This window comes from Ammospiza caudacuta, chromosome 7 (genome assembly GCF_027887145.1).
Source record: "Ammospiza caudacuta isolate bAmmCau1 chromosome 7, bAmmCau1.pri, whole genome shotgun sequence".
Taxonomy (NCBI): Eukaryota; Metazoa; Chordata; class Aves; order Passeriformes; family Passerellidae; genus Ammospiza; species Ammospiza caudacuta.
Window position 1 is genome coordinate 27,459,084 of NC_080599.1, and position 23,712 is coordinate 27,482,795.

Genomic DNA, 23,712 nt, shown 5'->3' on the forward strand with positions numbered 1-23,712 from the left:
TATTGTACTATGCAGTACTTTGGAGTGTTACTATTTGCATATTATAGTTAATTATCAAGCACCATATCATCCTAGGGGAAAGGGCCACTGGCAACTTAATTCATTATCTTCTATTATTGTGTCTCACATTAAAATGACAAGCATCTTATGCTTCATAAGTCAACAAAATTTTAATTAATATATCCAAACCTGATAACCAGCAGATACAAGGATATCTGTGGGGTTTTTCTATTCTGAAACCTCCTCAAATTTTGTATGTAGGCACCTCTTCAAAGTGTTTTCCATGTTTATTTGCTTAGAAATGTAACAGAAGCACTGTTTTTAATAAAAGAATTATATTAAAAGCTCAAAATGAGTTTAATAACCACTGCAGTTTCCAGTGAAAGCTGTATCTCAGGAAACAGTGGAAAGGTTGCAATAGTAAATGAGCTTGTTTGCTCTATACTGAATGCATGCTTTTGAGATGAGGCTCATCCACCCACCGAGCATCCACTCGAGCAGGGTCAGGGCTCAGAGACCCAGGGCAGGTCAGTGATGGCCAGCCAGGCTTTCAGTGCTGTTTGAAGCCTAGGAGGGGGTGCTGGGGAGCAGCCCCCAGCAGCCAGAGGTGCTGGCCAGGGTTGCACCCCATAGAGCAGGAGGAGCAGGATGCTCCCTTTGCTGCACCCAGGCACTCACTGCCTCTGCCTTCAGACCCCTAACTCACAGTAGTGTAATTTACTAAATCCAATATGAAATCAATCTTTTATTAATTTGGACTGCCTTAGTCTACTAGACTATACTGAACAGAGCTACAGCAGGGGCTTTATTCATTACTTGTGCAATTCCTGTCTGGATGAAAGGAATGGCATTCAGGGACGGTCAGCACCTGGCAACACCATCAACAAGTAAAATCACTCTAATCATATTCTGGAGACAATTTCAAGCTTGCTGAAACATTGAAAGGGATGGTGCAGTTCCACACAATATTTACCCATGTGAACTTAATTCCACCATTAAGTGTTAGACTGTTTTGTGGGCATAGAGAAGGTGATACCAGAAGCCACCACCTGATTCCACCAGAAAAATTACTATCTGAGCCCAGTAATTTTTCTTCAAAAATCTTTTGAATTACCATGAAACACCATTTGCAAAACAAAACAAAAAAAAAAAAAAACAAACAGGTGTTCCCTTTATTTTTGGCCTTCAGCCACAGCATTTTTTTAGCCCAGGGTACAGGAGGAATTCACACTTCTGTTTGTGCAGCCATAACTTCAGCTCATTGTTGTACTTCCAAATTAGGCTATGTGGAAGCTCTGACAAAGCTGCTGTTTTCAAAAATGCCAAATAAAATCCTCAACATCAAAAGCAATGTGAAAAGTAGTAGTATTGATTGGGATGCAAGAATATTTTAGTAATGGATTTGATTTTACTAAATGAAATCAATGCACAATATGAAGTAAAATGCACAATACAAAGTAAATGCTCTGACTTCATTATGCAATTAAGCATTTTGCACAAAATCCAAGCTGGTTTAATCTTTGTCTTTTAAAAATGCTTTTAATCACATTGGAAGGTAAAAGAATTAATACAAATTTTCGTATCAATTTCTGCATAAAGGACCAAGCAAGCAGAACAGTGTAGTCTTTAATGTGACCACTTTTTCAGAATAGACATTAACTGAGGCTTTTTCATGCACAGTTGCTTTTGTATAAACTGATTGACACCTTTGGGGGTCATCTTTCCACTGACTCATAATTTTGCTCACTCTTGAAAAAAGCCTTCTGCACACCTACTATTCTCTAGTTAAAGCTGAAAATTCAACTCATCATATTTACACAATTAAAAAAAAAAATCCATTCTGCGTTGTTTTTAATTGCAAATCCTACTCAAGGGACCAATTCTCCTGCTTAGGAGGCAGCCCTGTGCCTTCTACTAGAGAACCAACTGCAGTCAATTATGGTAATGAAATGTCAATAAATATAAAAATTTAATACAGCCTGTTCCTGGTGAGTGGCAGATGAGGACTTGCCTCCCAGACAAATTTGCTGGTGCTGCAAATATTAAATGCACCTGAAAGAGGAGCAGGCTGCCTGAGAGCTCTCCAGTAGAGGGATGCTGGGAGATCCAGGCATCTACTGGGTTTTTCCATTATGGCATAATCGCTGCACTAAGGCCACTGATATTCTTGACATTCAGACATCTTAACTTCCTCTTATGAAGTGAGCAGCATATTTTCCCCACAAATTGGAAGCTCAGTAAGGGATTTGAAGCTTTTTTCCCCCACTCTTAACAATTACAAAAGAGATATTAAGTTATGAAATTTCATATTTATATGTGACCAGTTTCTCAATACAATGTAGTTGAACCAAGTCACTACATTAAACTGATTTTTAAGTAAAAATTATTTGAGGTATTTTACTTAACATTTTCTTATTTTTTATATAGGTATATATACATAAAGAAATATGCATAAATGCATCTATAGAAAGAGTGATAAATAAGAGATGAACTAGCAAGTAGTTTTTGAAAGATGGATAGGCTAGGGTTTCCAAAGATCAGATCGTAGTGCAGCCACAGATTTCTTTGGCCCTGAGGAAACAATTTATTGTCACTACTTCAAGTTTCCCCAGGTGTAAAAGAGAGCAATAACCTACCTCACAGGATTCTTCAGCCTAATCCGTTGATTTAATTGAAGCATGAACTCAACTCAAACTGCTCCAACACTGCAAAGTATTGTTATTCTTAACCTCCATTCAAGAAGTGTAACCTCATTTTCTTGTGCAGTTACCTCCAATCAGTTTATAGAGTGCAATAAGAGTATATAAATGAGATCTCTTATTAAAAGTCAATAACTTATTGATTATATTAAGGTCATTACCAGGAAAAGTTAATTTTAGTTTCTTTCAGTCTTCTTTCTATTGTTCCATGCTGCAATTTTGTCAGGCTAGGCGTATTCCAAGTTTTACTGCTGTTTATGCTTCAGCAAAATCAATTCAGCAGTTTTAAAATAAAATAATTTTTTAAAAAATAAAAAAATCAAAATACATGTTGCTTAACATGTTTTTTTTTAAAAACAGATTTTAAGGGATCAGAGCCTGGAAAAACAAAATTTTGCAGTATTGGTTTGTTTCTTGTGGTGATACTGCTCCATTCTTATGGGAAACCTTAGAGATGGGTTGAGAGCACCGATTCCATTAAACAAATGACTGACTCAAAGCAAGCACTTACCATTGTGCTTAGTTGTAATTTACAGCCAGACTTCACTCAGATGAAGTATGATTAGCAATTTCCCTGTTGTTCTGGAGGCTCCTACAAGACAAAGGTGAAGGTGATACTAGAGCGTTTTGAAATTGTACCACTGACCCGTTTAGGTCTCAGCCAGTTGGCCAGGAGTGGTTCTGTGGGGAGCAGCAGCACAGCAGGCCATGTCCGTGGGACAGTGGCACTTGCAGGGGACGTGGAGCACTCTGATGAGAAGTGGGCTGAGCTCTGAAGCTGAAGCTGCTGCTCAGGTCACCCCAGCTCTGATACAGCAGTTACACCCTGCTCCACACCAACCATTGCCCTGTCCTGGAGCCAGCCCACCCCAGCCCCTCCCTTCTCCTTCCCCTCACACCATTCCCAGAGGCTGTGCCCTTCCCCACTGGTCACCATCCTGTGACAAGCAGGCACACCTTCAGAGTGGCAGGGGTAGGGCAGTCTCTGCATGGAAACATCCCCACAATGGGACTGGCATCAGCCAGAACAGTTTCAGCATGCTGGGCTTGGAGAGGTTGCCCAAGGTTTGAGGATCACCCGAGGCTGAGTCAGCAATGGCAGACCTTAAGCATCCTGTGCTTGTGAATTTTCCCTTTTTGAATAAATTTATTAACTCCAGGCCTCCATTGGATCTCTGCATACAATGAAAGCTCCCAGGCAGCTGAGCCTGCCCTGAGAACAAGGGACAGCATGACCAGGGCAGCAGAGCCAGCACCACTTGTGTCCCCAGCCCAGGGGAAGGAGCTCTATGCACTGAGGTCACTGCTGGGGACAGTGTGAGGGCAGCTGGGCTGTCACACACCTGCCACCCCTCCTTCCCCTACAGGGCAGCACTTGCCAGAACAAGTGAGTTCCAGTCAATTCCAACAAATACAGGGATTTTGTGTAGCTGGGGAGAACAGCAACCACCCACACAATACCTGTTTCCTGTGGGAATACACCGACATTTCTGGGCCTGAATAGATGTTTCTGGCCAAGTTTGGACACAGGACTGTTTCCCATGAATATCATTGTGTCCCTCTGGAGCAATACAGCCAGGGTAGGCACAAAGCTCACTCCATCAGTTGTTCTCTGCAGGATCATACTATTACAATGAGAACAGGAGACACCAAGGGAACAAAACTGAGATGTGGACAGCTACCTGTGTCATAGGCAGGTATTTAAAGCTTCGAAAAAAGCTAATGCAGGCAAACCAGTACTCACAGTGATGTCATGTACCATTAAAATATATGGTTTAATGTTATTTTCAATATATACCATTGGGTTAAAATTGGTTTATATATAAAATCATCTTGATTTGGTAACATCATTAAATTAGGAGTGATTTCTATGTCCAGGAGTATCCTGGTTGCATATTATTGCTTGAAACATCCTAAAGTGTGGGCAGGACAACCAGATAGGAATATAATTCTCTTTTACAGGTGGATTATTCCGTAATAGCATCCCAAGCTGGAGCCACCCTCAACAATCTTATGAGCCACGCACAAGAACTGGTAGCAAAGCTTCGTTCTCTGCAGTTTGACCTACGAGAATTTGTCTGTCTCAAATTCCTGGTGCTGTTTAGTTTAGGTAGGTACACTCTAATCTTCATACTTACTGTTTTTTCTAAAAAACATTGAAAATATTTTGCTTTTCTTCAATTTTTCATGAAACACATTATTATGAAATATGTTTAATGAGGTTCACAGTAATATAAGGATAATTTTTTAATTATCAGTTGCAGGGAAATTATGTATAAGGATTAAAAGTGTGTTTCCATGGAAATTACTCCTAAAACCTATGGAATTTTGTGGAGTATTATAAACCTTCTGTATTTTGGTATTTGAATACTGAATTTTCCAGAACAAGGATAAAATTCTATTAGACATCCTAGAGAACAATGGAAAATACAGATTGCCATGTTCTTCTATGATATTGAATACAGTTATGTAAAGCACATGGACTGGGGATATGGTTGAAATTTCCCTCTTATTCAAGGATGTCTGTGGTAAGTATAAACAATCTTCTTTGCATATGATGGCTGTCACACTGTAACCCATAAATCAGGAATGTATCTCATAGTTTTTTAAAAGTGAAAGGAACTCCTAAAGTGCAAATTAATGATAATAGCTTTAGGAGAGATCTGGCTAGGAAATAACCTTTAAAGGGGAGATTGTTTTGTACTAGTGGAGAGGACAGAATGGGAAAGATACCTATGCAAGACAAATTAGTTAAACCAGTGCCCTCCAATAAATCAGTTGAGAAAAATCACTGGTGCCAAGAATAAAAAAGACCTTAGGGAGATGGATTCCTATTGACTTCATGGGAAGAGATTTTTCTGCCTGTCCTCTGTCTCAGGTTTGCACTTTGTTGTAAAGCTGGTGTGAATGAGCTTTGCCCCAGTGAGTGGCTTTTTTCCTGGCAGAGAGTTGAAAGGAGAAACTTAAAAACATAAATAAGGTCAGGCCCAGCCATTCCTCCATAGCAAAACCTCCTGTTTTACTGAAAAGGTGTTTTTGTCTACAAAGAGAGTAAGTGAGCCAAGGACACAATGAAAGATATCAGCAGTGATGACATTTAATAATGCCTTCCTTTCATTTTTCAGTTTTTAAAAAATTCTGTAAATGAATCAAATTCTAAAAATAAATTATTGTGATACAATTGCAAGTAGACTAAAAGAGGAACTTTTGATCACACTGTAGATCTCAATTACAGTCTTAAATATGTCCCTCCTAGGTGTTACAGAATTTGAACCTGCTTGAAAAAAATTCAGATAAAGTTCCCTTTAAATGTAGGGAAGATAAAAGATCAGTCCTTCAGAGGTACAGGGGACAGATCATGCAGAAGATAGAAAAGATTTTACAGATTATAATGAAATTAGAATGATGCTAACAGGAATGGATCATTCTGAGGTATGTGCATTTTGAATCCTAGGAAGAGATGATGGATTTCCTGGGTAACTATTAACATTTTGTACTCAGGGCTTCATTGCTTGAATATCTTAGATTCAGAGAAGCAAAAGCAAACCATCTGTTGCAGAAATTATGTTTCATGAATTAATATGATGGATAACAAGAATTCATATTTCCTAATTCCTCATAAGTAGGTTTTTCAGTCATTATACAGTGGCCCAAATAAAGCCTGTAGCTTTCTTCTTATAAAATATTTAGAGAATTCATGTCAGTTCAGAAACATTTTAAATTAGCTGAATAAATGAAGTGCATTTGGAAAATTCTCACATTCAGGAGGGTTTTTATTTAATGATTTTCATCAGCTGTTCTGGTACTTTTCACTGATTTAGGAATCATTCTCACACCTCTAGCTCTTCTATTTCTGCCAGGTACTGTGCTCCACTTCTGAAGCACTTGGGTAGGAATAACCTGCAAATTTGTACCAAGCCAGGTTAGCCAGTTTTTCTCTCATTTCTGCTACTATAAAAGAAGCTAATTTTGCTACTAATAGGAACCTTGTATTCATATTACTTGCATGTAAAAGTCATGTAGCTAATACAGGTCTTAGTTACACCTTTGAAATCCACTAGTTCATTATTTAGCATACTGCAAATTCTATTTGCTAATAGTCACAGCTAAATGTTACTCTGCAAAGAGTAAAATGTAAAGGTTTTATCACTCTACCCACAGGACAGAGGCAAATACTTAACGAGAATGATGACAGGATTGAAATGAAAAACACAGATACCTTTTCCAGCTTAGCACTTAAGTTTCTGCCCAAAAGAAAAAATGAATCATGTAGCTGAAATTAAAAAGACACCTCACAGCCTAAGAGCAAGTCAGGTTTAGAAGACATTGAAGAGTCTAACAATGCTGGTGGGCATTCAGCAGGGCTGTCAAAAGGACCTAAGCATCAAATTCTACATAAATAACTGGGAGCAATTATTTTACCTAAGTATTTAGGTACATTTAGCACATATCTACATCTCTTAGGCATCTCTACAGAAAACTGGTCCTAATGCCAATAATGTATCACTTAATAAAAAAAAATTTCAAAAACCTCAGCTGTTGAAATTCTGGCCCTGTAATGTTTAATGGAATAAAAAGTGCTTCAAGACATAGCCTTTTTACATTTCTGAGAATGTTCATAGGAGTGTTAACCAAGCCAATGAAACCTTTTACTGTTGTTCTTTAGGCCAGTGCTTGATTGGAAAATAAATGTTTGCTATAAAGCCTCTCAAAGGCAATATGAAGTCAATAATCCACAGAATTAATTTATTGAGAAGAAGTTGTTTCATTTTTTATAACTGTATAGATATGAGACTGCCTTATAAAGCTGTTTGTTATTCGTGGCTGTACCATCCTGTCTGTCTATCCAAAAGACAGCTATCTCCTTTAGGGCAAAGAATTTGGTTCTACCTTTTTTCTTAATAGTTCAGAAGTGGTTATCTTAGCATACTAACAGTAAAGCCATGTTCAAAACCCAAAGTACTTAGAATAAATTTTCAAAATATAATTAAACTATATCAGTTTTGCTTGCAAGATTTTAAAGACGTAATTGTTCGTTATTTACTCATAAGGATTTGCAATGGGTTTATACAGGAAAATCCTTCTGATTTTTAGCAGCATTAAAGAAGACACTGCTGAGGCTTAGCCAGATGCATATGATATGTAGCAGTTGTGGCTGGCAGCACACAACTCCTCCTGCAGTCACAGCCCCACCTCGCTGTGTGGGACCCCAGGCACAAGAGCTCCGGTCCTTCCTCCAGGGCCACCTGCTCTGGCTGGGACCCTCTGAGCAATACTGCCAGCTACAGAATGGTACGGTTCACTCAGCAATTATTCCATATGCCAGAATAGTTTGGTAAATAGTCTCTTAAGTGTGATGTCTCTTTAGTTCAGTGCTATAGAATAGTTAAATATGAAGAGCTACCTAATTTTTAAATTCTCTCTCTCAGCTGTAAAAAGCAAATGTCTTTACAGGTAGCTAGTTCTTACCTCTGTGTACATAAAAGTCTTTGATAGCAGTTCCCCTTGCCAACACTTCTTTGAATGATGTTGACACTATATTTGCAAACTCCAAAGAAAGTCTGTTTTCTGGTGCATCATCTCTGTGATTTCACATATATTCTCCCCTTAATTCCACCGTAGGCAGTGAGGTAATCAATATGTTAAACCACAATTTAACTCAGGTATGTCCGCCAATTGTTTTTGCAGCCTAAAGATAGGTGGATAAAAAGAAAAAAAAAAAAAAAAACAAAAAAACCCCCAGCAGCTCAAGAGATATACAAGTATGGATTTCTTGACTTCTTAGTTGCATTGGACAGGTTTCCTCCAAAGAAGAAGAACCAACATGGATACGATAATGCAGCAACTGTAGTCACACCATTGATAGGAAGTTAGTGGCCAGTCAGAAATTACTAAAATCAGAAAAAATAAGGAAATCTTTGACTGACTTGAGTGTTAAATCTACTTTTAACACTACCTGATGAGCTCATGTCCAACACATGGAATGCAAACATCTGAGAAAGATGCTGATCACACAGTTCTGTTTATCAGATTTACTACCAAATACAATAAACATTTCTAGCTTTCTGAAAGTTGGCTAAATTGAGGATAATGTGAATTGTTTATCCTAATCCAGAGTAAAAATACACCTAATTTTCCTATAGCATATAACCAGTACAGCCCACTGTACACATTATCAATAAGTAGACGACAAAAGTCCGAATTATTTGTCTTTAATAACTGCTGGCTTGAATCAAGACACATTATGGATAACAAAAGCAAATGTGTCAGTTTATCAAGCTCTTTGAATTTTCATTACCAATTTGACATTCGTTGGGAAATGCCTTTCTTTCCTTGTCATAAATCAGAATTAGAAATAAAACAAATTTTTAAAAGCATACAAATCACCCCACATGAGCTGTTGAATTGCCTAATTCTGGGGCTGAAATAGATTCATATGTTCCACTGGAAGATGCAATTTTGACCTTATTAAAGCCAAGAGAATTTCACTCTTTTTTTTATTGGAGTAGAAATTTGCTTCCTATCACAAAAAAAAATTCAAAAGAAATTTTCATCAATTAAATTTGACAAATTACTTAATTTAAATGATGCTTGAAGAACCAAATTAGTACCTTAAATGGAATGTTTTCCGTCATCTTCATTCTACCGTCCAGTAGCTTTATGGATTAGTCATTTAACCTAAAATTGTTTTCTCTTTAGCAAAACTTCCCATTTGTCCTGCTAGTTTTTATTATGTGAACTCAGCAAGGATGATTTTTCAAACTCTCATCAGAGCAGTTTGTAAAGTGAAATGTCAGTAAGAAAAAGCCAGACATAGTGTGACCCATGTCTAGGCACCTGTTGGTTGTAGAGCTCAATGCTGGACTAGGCAGCAGCTGACTGGTACTGCTCCCTTATCACTGTCAGGACACAGACAAATGTACTTCATTTGAGAAATGAAGGCTTTATCAATGGAAAAATTGCAGAGCCACTATTGATCTTACATCCCACTTAACATGAGACAAGAGGGTCCAGTACAAATGATAAACATTTAATTGTGGTGGACATCAAACAATGGGCTCTTGCTTAAGCAACAGAAAAAAACCTAGCAAAAAAGAACTCAGTTTTTTAACAAACCACACTCTTACTTAGTCAGAAAATTCAGCAGAAGTTCATCTAGATCTGCAACACTCTGTTCTCATTTCTGTTTAAATGAGAGGAATATTAGCAAGTTAAGAGGAATATTAGAAAAGGACTCTTTCCTTGCTTTTAGTCTCTGTAAAGTGTCAGAGCTGAGATGGGAGGAGGTATTTGAAGTCCTAGGCCCCAACATTTGCACATATGGAAAATAAATGTGCCTGTTAAGATCCTAATGCAGATGAAAAAGGCTGAAATGAAGCATATTCAAGGCAGACTCTACCCCCAGCACTCACAAGTCTAGAGGGTGTTCCCTTCAAACACACACTTGGGGAGCAGCAGCACAAAGCCTGCCTGTGCTCCATTCCACCTGGTGCAGCAACTCACATCAATGCAGTTACACAGCAATCTGCAACTGAAAAAAATAACTGTTGCACTTTTTTATGTACTTTATGTAACATCATTTTTCTAGTCATTGTTCTATTAGATTTACAGACCAGCAGAATCTCTGCCTCAGGGAGCTTCCAGTCTAAATACACAGAAAAGATTAAAAAAATACAGCAGCAAACTAAGATGAAACATGACGTTGTCAATACTTTTACTTCCATAACTCTTGCTGAAGTTTTAATATCATACTTATGCAGACAGGAAAATAAGAGGAAAAGCATCAGCTGGAGGTAATATAACAGGGAATATGGACTAAATTTTTCTACTAATTACAATAGTTAAGAACACACAAACAAATATAGTAGGAGAATGAAATGAAGGAATTAGCGAGGCTGGGGTTTTATCAAACCAAAAGGAAAACAGGAAAGAAGACCAAAAAATTAGATAAGAATCAATTAATGCAGAATTATAGATAATTAAGTGTGCTACAAATATAAAGATATAACCTGGTAAATTTTGCATTTAGATATTGATTGAATTAAAGATGAAGTAGGTGTTGTGAATTTGAAGTGGGAAGCATTACATGACAGTCTTCCTTGGCAAGCCAGTACAAGTCACTAATGTAGAGCTTATCCAGGCATGGACTTGTCATTACAGATGACTTCTCTCTTACAGGGACAAACAGTAGCGTTTAATGCCTTCTCCAAAGCGGTCACTCTCGCTCTTTTTACTTTGGGAGTTTGTAAATACACAACTATTTTTAGTTAAATAGTTAGGTCTTGTTAGACCTCCATAGGTCTTGTTATATATGTGCTGTTTATAAAACTCGTGTTTAGTTGGGCTGTAATAACGAGGCGGTTTTATTTTAACCATTGGAAGTTTTCTTAGATTCACCCATTCTGCTACCCAAACAGAATGCCTGGTAAATACCAAGAAACCAGCAGTTGAGGGGGTCTGGAGAGCACTCTGGCACAGCTTTCAGGCTTCCCCACATTACATCTGAATTTAGAAAAATACTTACTGCATACCTGTCTGATTCAGGCTGTCTCAACCCTCATGTCCACCCAGAGTATGTACTGGTGGCTAATACTGGCAGAGAAACACTTCCTAAACTTTATGGAATCATTTGGAATTCAGGAAGGACCGATTAGTATTCCAGAGTTGCAACTGCTCAATATTTATACCAGAGAGACTTGGCAGAAGCAAATAAAGGTACATAAAGCTGATGCTTGTCTTAATTAAGTGCAGTATAATAGGTGTTGGGGGTATTTTTCTTAGTGAAGAAAGCAGTTTAGAAATGACCAGATATAACTCATTCTGAACTTCAGAGTTTAAAGCTAATCAATATGTATTTATAACAAGGGAAGAACTAAACATAATTTATTATTAGCTGACAACTAACTAATAGATAAAATCAAGTTTTATTTAAGTACTTTTTTCCACATACCAATTTCTGACAAAAAAATTGCTCCCTTGGATTCTGATTGGGTTTTTTGCATCATTTCAAATAGACTTGTTAAAATTATTCTCTTACATGCAGACTGCCTGGGAGTGAACCCAAAAAAATGGAGAACAAGACATCTTGCTAGGATGATCCTTTCACTGTGGCAAACTTAGCAATAGGAACACTTCCTAATTTTATGATGAGGAATCCTTAATGGCAGGTGACATTTTTAAATGCTCCTTTAAAGTACACAGTCTCCATATGTGCTGATGAACAGGTGTTGACTGGCACACAATGCAGGGATCACAGGCACAGTCCCAGCACACCCAGCCCAGGCTTCCCTCAGATGTCACTACAAAAAGTTTTGAAAGAGAATGAAGAAGGTGAATAAATAGATCTGGCATATTAAGCCTGAGAGGCAGAAAAGAGAAAGTGGAAAAGGACTTGGTCTGGAAAGGTGGTGGGTGGGAAATGGAGGTGGCATTCCAGGCAAGTCCAGGGCAGGAGGTGACCTTGTGACACTGAATGACTGATAACAGGTAAGGCAGGAACAGCCACAAGGCCTTCAAAGTGAATGTGGCAGGGAAAGGAAAGTTGCCAAGACCGGGAAGCAATGAGATAGGAAGGGTGCCTTGGCAGCACTGTTTGCCACTGCCAAAGGATGAAATGCAGGGGCACTGAGATGTGATCTGCTGAAGCAACGTGTGTCTGTTAAAAAATTAATCAGCTAAACAATGTCCCCTGTGCACATCCCACGGAAATCAGTGAGAATACATTTGAAGGATTATCAGTTTGGGATAAATTGCATTAGGAATACACAAATTTCAAGATGAGGATCACTGTCTTTTGGAAGATATCATCTCTGGATATAGGAAAGCTCTGCTTCTTTAAATCTGAAGTCAAGATGGTGCTTCTCTAAATTATTATGACAGAGCTCAATCAGAAGTTACAGACTTGATGCTCAACCATTGCAGTGAGCAGAAGATTGAAAGAGGTAATAATGATGATTATAGGGGTCCCTAAATAGTCAAGCAGTTGAAATTTATCATGCCTTCTAATTTCAGGTTTTACAAATATTTCTGCATTTGAAAAATTCAAATTTGGTAGCTTTTAATGTGAACAGTTGCCAGCAATCTTACATGGTCCCTCCCTGCTGTGTGCTCCACACTGCCTTGGAAACCAGGGATCCGTTTCTTGCTAGAGACGATGAGGGCCAGCAGAACAGTTAAACAGCCAGCCTGCTCCTGAACATTTAACTCTTCTCTGGATCTCAGGCAAAGCAGCCAGGCTACTCCACTCTGGCACTAGAAGAGCTATTCCACTTTTCTACTTTAACCCACTGGGAAAGTAAAGCAAATGAATATGGACAAAACCTCATTTCAGAATAATCTCATGAGGGATGTTCTCCTTTCATGGATACAGCATTGCTCAACAGAGAAATCAACCCTTTTGTCTTTAATTCTGCTCCTCACTCCATTACTTTGAAGTCTCTAAAATAATATCTCAACTATGCAATCTGGTAAACAAAAGCAATAGTTATCTATCTTTGTAAACAGTGGTGAAATCCAGAGAATCCAGAGTATTAAAGATACTTGGTAGAGTAGATGCAGACTGGAACAATACAGTTTGAAATCTCTACAGATTTTATAACAAACAACATTTTAAAATTAATCTGATTTAAAATATCTTGATGAAATTTTGAGAATATTGGATCCTTTCCTTTAGAAATCACTTAGCATGAAAGTAGTTCCTTACTGCATTTTCAGGGTCTAAAACTTTGACAATTCATTTTTTGAGGGCCTATTTTAGAAGTGTATTTAGTACATGTAAGAAAAAGTGTTGTGAGATTTGGGGTTTTTTTCAGGTTTTTTTTTTCCCTGGCTTTTATTTCTTTATGGAAAAAACCAAAAAGAATGACATATTCATTTCTCTTACCTGTCAAAACCCATAGCAAAGCCAAACAATTAAAAATCAGTCCCTAAATTTCTTTAAGATGTTAAATGATATATAGAGTGATGACTTTGACAAACAATGTTTTGCTCCTAAGAACATTATTTCAGTGAGCTGGCAGGTTTTAGTCCATCCTCCTATGCAGGTTGCACACAAGTGCAGGCAGTATGAAAGAAATTAGGACAGTGTCTATCTTCCAGCTGCCTGTCTTAATGAAATCTACAATCAATGGTTTTGGAAAAAAAAAAGCATGTAATATAAAAGGAATAAAATACAAATTCTGGAGTTATGAGGAACAATTCAAAATTAAACCAATATTTTTTAATAAATAAAATTTTAATCATTCATCTCAGCCCTGCATGTAGGAGTAGTGAATGATAAAATTCTTCCAGGAATCCCAGAGAAAGCCTTCTGTTTCATGGCTGATTGAGCTTTTTGAATAAACTGCACTAAATTATAGAGGAAAGTTAATAATTGCTGTTGATTTGTTCCTGATTTTATTTCATTAAATGCAATGAATGCTGCAAATTCATACCTCATGTAACTGTTGAGTACAATGGCATTATTTGAGGCATGAATTTGATTCAATCTGTTCATTACTTGGTTATGTTGTCTGCTTGTCTGACAGCTGCAAGCCATGGAAAAAAGATTAACCATCTTCCGCAAGTACTTTTTCTTTTCATGTCCTTTTTTTCTAAAATGCATATTTAACAAGGTTTTGAAATAACAATAGGATTAGATGCTTGAGAGAAAATTAGGTCATATATTTGTTAGATACAAATCTTGCAAGTAATTAGAAACATGGGTATCAAGCAATATTTGTATTCTGTACGGTTGCCTTTGTGTGGAGACAGTGGGGATTTCAGAATAGCCCAATCAGTGTGCTCTGCACTTTTACTCCATTACATTTATAGAATAATAGTAAGGATGGCTTTTAAACACCTCCTCTAAGGAAGAAAATTACCTGCATGTAACCCACATTTATAGGTGTCTCTACTTTTGGAATACTTTTACACTTCCTTACCATTTTTAGATATTTAAGTTGCAAGTTTAAATGTACTATATAGGTAACAAAGGAAATACAGCATTTACATAGAATCTTTTCAGCTGCTGTTGGCAGAAATCCTTAACATCAGTGACTACTTTTCTTAGTCAAGCAATTAGCATAACATGGGAATAAATGGTTATATATTAAAATATAGATAAGTGAATGAATATCCTAAATCTTGGAGCCAGTAATACTACCCTATAGTCTTAATTTGAACATAAGCTTAAATGTTTCACTGAATGAGATTAACTTTGCAGTAGTAACAGACAACAAACAAATTCTGGTTTTAAATACTTTTAAAACCAGAATACATAGACTGAAAACTGCCTCATGTATTTATGGTTTAAAAAATACATTGCAGAGGCTCTTACCTGAGTTTATACATGGGTAATGTTGGCCATTTATGGAGATGCACTGTAGACTATAGCAAATTTCCCTCTTTGTCCTGCCCCTTTGCTGCTTGTGCAAGATTGAGCACTGAATGAGAAACAAAAGCAAAGTCTATGTCTGAGGGAATTAAAATAGAGAGGTGAAATGCTGTGTAAAGCAACAATGAAAAGAAATCACAGGTGAGAAAAAGGTTCTGCAAGAGGGATGGAAGAAGAGTGGAAGAGAAGAGGATATCTGGGCAGATCAGGAACCAGGAGTGATTGATGAAAACAAGGGACAGCAGCGATGCGGACCAGAGGAACAGAGAGAGACTGGAGGGCTTGAGATAGGAGTCATGAAAATAGGGGGAAAAGGCCAGGAAGGAAGGAGAAACCATAGAACTGTGATCAAAGCCAAGTCAGAGGTGGAAAGGGAGGAAACAGAAGCAAACAGGAATGAAACAATGAAGGAAAATTCAGAAACACTTTATGGCCCAGCCTTGAACACAGCTGGAATGTTGAATTGGGAGACAGAAGGGGACTCTGCAGAAACACTTTCACAAGCTTGTGGCTTGGAGTCTGTCCCAGATGATTTCTGCTGGCAGGAAAGGGGTGGGGAATGAAAACTGCAATTCCTCAGGTTCAGGCAATGCTGCTATCAAGACTGGATGAACCTTTCAGAGCAGGAGCTCCTAGTATTGCCCTGGTCCTGTGCAGAGCCATGTGGCATGAAAAAATTTAATTTGCACATCATTCTAAGAGCAGTTTAAGAGTCTTCTTTATAGGTTTATTCAAAAATTATTAAGGAAAATCCTACATTTAATATCATCTTCAGTACTGGAAGGGTTTGATGAGTATTATAAACATATTACACAACATCTCTGCTTGCCAGGTGAAGGAAAGTCTCATCTCAGCAAAGAGAAAGATTTCAACAACAGAGTGGGGAAGGAGATTACAACAGCATCTTTCCTCCCCAAGGCCAAAAATTATAACAGAGATCAGCAAACTGCTTGGGACAAGATAGACAACACTGTCCAGTCTTTCACCAGGGAAAAACCTACAGCCTAAGCAGGACAGGTGTCCTTAAAGGCTGGTTGAGGCAGGTTGGATGGGTGGTAGCTTGAGAAAGTCCTTTCCTCTGGTCTAGGACCATCCAATTTGGGACACATTTGTCTTTAGAGAATGGAGTCACCAGCAAAGGTGAAAAGGGCAGGTATCAAACTCACATGCCCTAAAAAAGTGCTGGAAAACAATACTGCACAATGAAAATATCTTCCAGAGAGGAACGTTGTGAGAGGTGACTGTGGGAGCAGTGTCATCCAGACTGCACACTGTGCTCCAGCTGGCCACTTCTTACAGGTGGCACTTCCTCACGTTCTGTTTTGAGACAGGAAAAAAGAGCATCACAATTAATTAAAACCATAGATGAAGCTACAGAGATGAGCCAGGGAGTAAAGAGGGAACAAAGCAATTAAGAACTTTCCTGTTAAAAATTCACTAGGCATACTGTAAAATTCAGAGATTGTTATGCCCCTCAAAAGTGCAGCAGAGAGAAGCAGACACTTAAAAGAGCTTTCATTACTTACGTGCCTTTGGCTCCCTGTCAGGATACTGTGGAACTGGAAACAGCTACAGTAAACGTATTTTCTCTGCATTTGCCTTTCTTGACAAAACACCTCCAATATTTTGATCTCAAGAATAATCAGCTCTTTTGCATTTCCTTTTCAACTAACTGCAGACTTTTGCAAGTTAAAAATTAATGACAACTTCTCTTCCTCTTTTATTTTTTAAACAAAACCCTTCTGTGCTCTTTTCTGAAAAAAAAAAGTCTTTTTCCTACAACCTGTAACTATTAGTGTAAATGGCAGTCCCACCACTCTTTCTCCCTTCTTTGTGGTAACACACAAAATGAATTCCACCACAACCACCTGGTTTGGGGAAACCATAATTCTGGAAATGAAACATTGTGTTGTGTCCTTTACCACTATTATGGGCAGTCAGTCTGTTAGAACATATTGGACGATTATAGGTTAGTCTTTTCACACAAAGCCATGGGTTTCAAGTTAGCAGTAACCATCTATCAATTCTTGAGATTATGCCATGATTTACTGTCACAGCATCATGTATTCTCTGATTTTCTGCCTCCTGTGAAACATTGTGCTTTCCTTTTCTATTGATGTATCAACTATAATAGTTACAAGCAGCTACAGAAAAATCAATAGTGAACTTTCATTACTGTGCACATAAAGAGTACCATGCTGTGAGAGCACCTACTTCTTAAATAGTCACCAGCAGTAAGGTGCACTGTGGATGTCTGTTATTTTGGTCTAAATGAAGAATGTCTGAATTGAAAACAACAAATATCTAAGATTTTTGACACCACTGGATTCTATGTCAAGTTTTCCAGTACGTGATTTTTCTCCTGAAGTGTCAGGCTTGATCTGTACTTTCTCTACTCCTATCTGCACATTTTTTAATATAACTGACAGATGAAATTAATACCAAAATAAATTGCCAGGCTGTGCTTAACTTGGTTGGACAGAAGCAGTAAGAATTGTGTTAATCTTTGTTGAATTAGTCTGTCTTATTAGTCAAAGCAAGCTGACTGGTGAACAGACCAATAATCTCTGTGTTAAACACGAATAGCATAGAGTTGAAAGAGGCAACATAGTGTTATCACACACTCAGAGGTGCTCCTAGGAAGAGCACTGAGTTGCTTTTCAACACAAGGTTTTCAAAAAAATAGGGTGATTTTTGGTTTAAAAATACTTGCCCACCTCTGGGAACAAATTAACTTCCAATTTGCAAATGTAAATGAAGAGAGGCAAGAACAGTAAGCATGTGAGTGGACTGCTTGAAGGAGCCCAAGCCATTCAACGTTTCAGGTCATTTCCCCAGAAACTGGGCAGGAGCCCCTGCAGGGCAGGTGGGCAGCTCAGCTGCAGGAGTTAGTGGTAACTTTGGCATTGTGAGACTATGGTGATTTACAGCTGTAAATGCAGTGGTTGATGCTCAGTACCTTAGATTTGAGAGCCTGTGGATTTCCATAAAACTAAAGCATGAGGATGCACATATGTATGCACATCAATTGTATCCTGCCAAATGCTTATCTCACTGTCTGCCATAGCTCCAAGGCTACAGGAAAGCACATTTTCTTGGCTAGTGTGGATCTGGAGCCCCATAATTCATGCTCCTCCTGTTAAGCCTGTGACTGTGTTGTCCGAGGAAACATCTCATCCATATCTGACCAAAATATTTCAGTCTGAGCTGAGCAGTGAGCACAAATCTGCAGTTTTCCTGCTGCTGTTTCTTACTGAGCGATTGAAATGTTAAAAATGTGCTGAGGCAGTCCCTCACTGAGAGTGTCCAGTCCTTTCTGACCAGGACTTCCAGTTAAGAAATCAGAGGCAGCTGAAAAGTAAAACTCTCCCTTAAGAGCTGCATGTTTGAAATGCAGGTGTAAGAGTATTTGCTCTATTCCTCACTTCCCTACCCTGTTTGATTGATGAGTAACCATGCTGCCAGAGGGACTTTCAAGTGGGCTTTTCTTTTCATATCTGTATGTTTAAAAGTTTAAGGAATAAGGATGAAGAGCACATCTAAATCTTTGCAAAAATAATCAGCACACATTGGGTACCTCTCCAGTGTTTCCTACAGGCAGCACTGACACTTGCAGTGTAGTTGGAGGTGTCCCTATTTGGGCTTCTGTCGTCCCATTTGCCAAACCATTTCCACAACTAAGCTCAGACATCTGGGACAGTAAAAAGTGAAATTTGCAACTCCCTCTCAGATCAAATGTCAGAAGCAATGTGTTCTGAAATAGTGCAGCAGAAAATTCTCTCTGCTGGTAGGGTTCATTGTCCAAAAGGCAATACTGGCAGTACTCCTTTGCACATTTAAGCAAATTCATGGGCTGCTGCAGTCAGGTGTGACAGTGATCTGGTGACTGGTACATTCCTGTACATACATGATATTACCAAACTTGTTGGTTCTTTTCATCTAAGCCAGTGTGGTTTTTTGTCAGTACTAATTTGATAGGGGATTGAAACAGCACCAGCTTCAGTGTACCATCAATGTCTTGTGAGCTGTCTGCAGCTACATTTACCTAGAAAATAACTGTAACTGCCTAAAAGAGAGTCCACTTCTCAATAATAGCAGAATTCAAGTGTTTGGATAACAGGCATCGTGTATTTGTTTCTACTGTAGTGCTTTCAGTACTGAGCAAATAAATAAAAGCATTTAATTTTTATGCTATCTCAGCACAATTATAAAAAATAGTTCTGTTACTGATTTCCACTTCCTGTATCTTACACAGGCAGAGGTGATTATCTTTTTCATGTTCTTTCTAAACTAGAATCAGCTTCCACTGTTGCAACTTGGTTCAGTGAAAAAAACCTCAAACTGTGTGCAAATATTGGCACACAGAACTAGTAAAACCATGTCTTGAAAAGTCTCAGAAAAGGGTAAAAAGAGGTTTTTGAAATCGATGACTAAAAGACAATTAGTTCTCACACTAAGCCTTGTCTGAAAATAGTGCAAGAGGCCTAAAACTCTGAATTATTGGTCAATTATGTTGACAGAAAATCATAGCAGAGTGCTGTACCTCTTAGATCGGCACATCACTAAAACACCTTTCCTTAATTCTCCTTCTCTCAATGAGAATATATTATTATAATTTTTGCTCCTGTGGGAATTTAGATTTAACAAAAGAATAAAGCCAAACAATATTCAACCAGTAATAAAAATCTGGTATGAAGTTCAACCATTATCTGGAAATCACTATAATGATATAATCCAAACTGGCTGGTCTAATATTTTTTAACAAAGTTGAAAAAGTTTGAAATATAATAATTAAATGCAAATACAGTTCTGATCCCAAAGACCAGAAGAATGCCTTTAAGCTAGTATTTATAACAAGAGCTATTCGACTGAGCTCTCTTGTAAATTTTATCATACCTGAGGCAGTTTTCCTCAGTCGATTAGCTGGAAAGCTGAATATATCCTGAGGCAAACCAGACATCTAGTACAGGCTAAATTCAACTACTGGAGCTTAAATTTGGCTTAATATATCCCCACTTGGATCTGCCTGTTTAATTCTCTTTCATATGATAACATTGGTTTATTCATAGTCTGGACTTGCCACCTGAACAAACTGTACCTCATATCTTATTCTAATGGAATAGGAAAACTTTGCAAAAACCACAAAAGTTCCTGACTGAAAATCTAATGCAAATTTGGGATTAAAAACTGTTTTGTGAAGTGACTACAAGATTTGTACAGAGAGATTTTTCCCCTAAGGAGTACTGCCTTTTATGATCATGCATTTTTTATAATCTGCAGAGACAGATGGGCTTTATAAAAGGATAGAGCCTGATACTCAAAAGGGTTTCAGTGGCAGCTGCATTTCTGTGTTTTAACCTCAGTAGAAATTTATACACTATATTTTTCCAGAAAATATTTATATTTCTTCTTTTTGGACTATATCACCCCTTGGTCAACTTCCAGTGGCAGCAGCATAAGTACCTCCAAGATTAATCTGTTCCATTATTCCTATTTTAAACAGTACTTGAGTAGCAAGAGAGGGATAGAAAGGGAAAAGACAGATAATGTGCCAGCTTCTCATGAGACCAATAAAGGCAAACATTCAGAAAAGTTACAAATGTCTAGGCAAAAGCAGAGAAAAATTTTTCTAGGTAAAAGCAAATCCCTCAAAAATTTTCATTCCTTATTTTCTAAATATTCCACTTCTTCTCACCTAAATAATAGACTGGTTTTTCGTCTTCTTAAAACTATACCACACTATTATTGCAATTTGCATATAACACCCTTTTTGCCTCAGTTTGTAACTTCAAGGACTTTGTATGATGTCCTATCACCATTCCCAGGAACTTCATAAATATTTATGACTTCTTAAACTATTCACACCCTACAAATTGCAGGCATTGACAGATAATTCCCTTAAAACACCAACAACTCTGTGTGCTATTGAAGATTCAAAGGATGTTGCAGAAATTAACTGGGGAAACTCTTTGGTTCAATAAATTTCCTACTTAGTCTCATTTTTTAGCTCATCAGAAACCTAATTTCTGCCTTTATGAAATTTTATACTGTGATACTACTTCTCTGGCAGATTTGCCTGTATGTAAACATATATATATATAAAAACTTGGTGATAGGATAATTAGCACAGTAGCTTTGTTACCAATGCTCATTCTAACTGAATATTCAAAGAAAAAAAATTTATTGCCCAAACATATATTATGGCCCTGGAATGAGGCGAGGAGTTCAGAAAAAGAATGAGTTTTGACTCACCTTCTTTCTTGGTTTATCTGCGAGACCTTCACTAAATCATTTCTGCCCTAGTTTACCAATGTGTGCTCACATACAAATATGACCATGCCTCCACAAGACAGTGGTTACAGATTTTTATCCTAGAAAAGAGAGATTTAGATTGAGACATTTTTTCTAGAATTGATCTGTCATTTACCTTAAGCAGTCACTAGATCAAACACACAAACAAGTCTAGAAGCAGGAACCAGAAAGCCACATCAGCCCAGGCAGGTTCCCTTTCCACCAGCCTACAAAGGCAGGCAGGAAATTTGGGCTTTATCACATGGGGTTAATTTTTCCAATGCACCAGCAGAGCTTCAACCTAAAGACTGAAGCACACTTTCACTGAGAACAGCCTGTAGCAAGCAATACCAGAGATCACCCATTTGGCATGGTGAGAGACTCCAGTTATTTGGGGATTTCCTTGAAGACACAACACAGCAACTGCTCTCCAAACTCCTGTTCTTCTGTCATGTCTTCAAAGAAAGCAGCAGCTACTCTTTTATATGGAACATAATCCTATCATAATATTTATGAATGCTGAAGCATGGACCAAAATACCTACAGAATAAACCTTTGGGCCATGGATGAGCTGCCCTCAGTCCCAGATGAGCAAGGGACAAGAAACATTTCACTGCTGACCCACAGGACAGGAGCCAGGCTGGGACTCCAGCAGGGGCAGGACTGCAGGCAGGGAGGGAGCTTTGGAAAGTGAAAGAAAGTGAGGTGGTAGTGGAGTTTAAGCATGGCAAAGCTGAAATGCCAGCAGTGGAACCACTGTTTCGTGTTGTGTTCTGTCCCCACATCTCCTGGGCTGGGGCACAGTTTCATCCCCACTGGTTCCCCATACCCCTGGCTTATGGATCTACCACCCCTGGCTTTGTGGCTGTACCTGGATATATTTTTTTCCTCCCAAGTTGCAGTGAGAAATGCTGGACTTTGTATTTAAGGGTGTAGCTGGCTGTGGAATTTGGGATCTGTGAGCAACTCTTCCATCAGAGCCCTAGCAGGATCTTGTTTTATTGTGTTTCAATGGCCACAGTATCACGTATGCTTCATGTGCAAGTAATAAGGATGTTGGTTCCTGGGGTGTCAGGACAAGAAGTGAGTGGAGGTTTTGTTTGTTTAACTTCCAAGAGAGTACATGCAGCCTGAGCTGCTGAAAGTCAAGCTGTTTTATTTTCCTGAGTGATGACTCAGTAATTACACCAGTCATAAAGATTCAAGAAATCAAATTAAGCTTTGCCCTTTGTCTTTACTGATACGGTAAGAAAAGAAACAACTGAAATGCAGTAACCTACTTCCACATTCGCACAAGGACAGGAATCCACCTTTTTTGCCCCGTGTCTCTCTTCCCATTGCAGAGCTAACAGTGCCAAAAGCATTTATAAAATTACTCACAAAATCAATAAGCATGGTTTTTAACAGACATCAGGAGCTTCTCAGTAAGAATCCATCATTTTACAATCTTTTTAGAACAGAAGAATAGGTGTCAATATTTTAAATAGCATTAGAAAGAAGCCTACCACTATAAAGCAATATGAAAATGTTTCAGTTGAGTCTCAGTTCTTCTGAAAGAAAACAGAAGTCCATCAAGATTGAAAACTGAGGGAGTGAAATAGGATCCAGACTAGGAATTGCAGCTTGTTCTCCTAAGTATCTTGTTCTCACTTTAAAAATATACACAGTCTTGCCCAATACTTGGGCATGAATGAAACATTCTGCTATAGAAGAATTTAATTAAGATTTTCAAAACAATGTGCCCTTTATCAGATGTTACATTCAACTGAAAATGAAAATTACTTTATGACCCTAATAAATAGTCAGAGATCGACTGCTGCACTGTTACAGACAGCTTAGCCACTGCCAAAAAAGAATCATAAAGACAGGAAAAGTTTTCTACACATTCAGTTTGGACTTGGGAGTCTTAAGAAAAGTGCTTTTTGTTTTACGCTGTAGAGGTTTTTCAAGGTTTGGAAAGTGCTAAATATATGCAGCTTATCACTGATTAAAAAACATCTATCAAGAATTGTTTCCCATGAATTCTAAGTGAATAATATTCAGCACAGTCCTGCTGCAATAAAATTGAGGGGAATTTTGTAGTAAGGAGCTTATCTTTACTATAAATCTTCCTTCATTACAGCATTTTGTCTGTCAAGAAGGCTTAGCTATAGAATGGCATGCATCTGCCTTCATGACAGATGTGTTATATGGAACTGCTGCTGTTGCCCTTAGTTTCAGTGAAGGAGAATTGTGGGTAATTTTCAGAGATTGGCACTTTACCAACCATTAGTACACTTGCCTTCAAAAAAAATGTTTGCCACATGTTAAAAATCTACCTGTGTTTTAAGTCCTATAATGCACAGATTT

General features: G+C 38.1%; 1 protein-coding gene across 1 annotated transcript in view; it reads left to right on the forward strand.

Moving 5' to 3' along the window:
• The window catches only part of NR5A2 (nuclear receptor subfamily 5 group A member 2), an 85,660-nt gene that overhangs the window by 54,873 nt on the left and 7,075 nt on the right, over positions 1 to 23,712 (forward strand). The window contains exon 7 of the mRNA XM_058808651.1: positions 4,662 to 4,809. Within this exon, the coding sequence (XP_058664634.1) occupies positions 4,662 to 4,809 (148 nt within the window). The remainder of the gene's footprint in view (positions 1 to 4,661; positions 4,810 to 23,712) is intronic.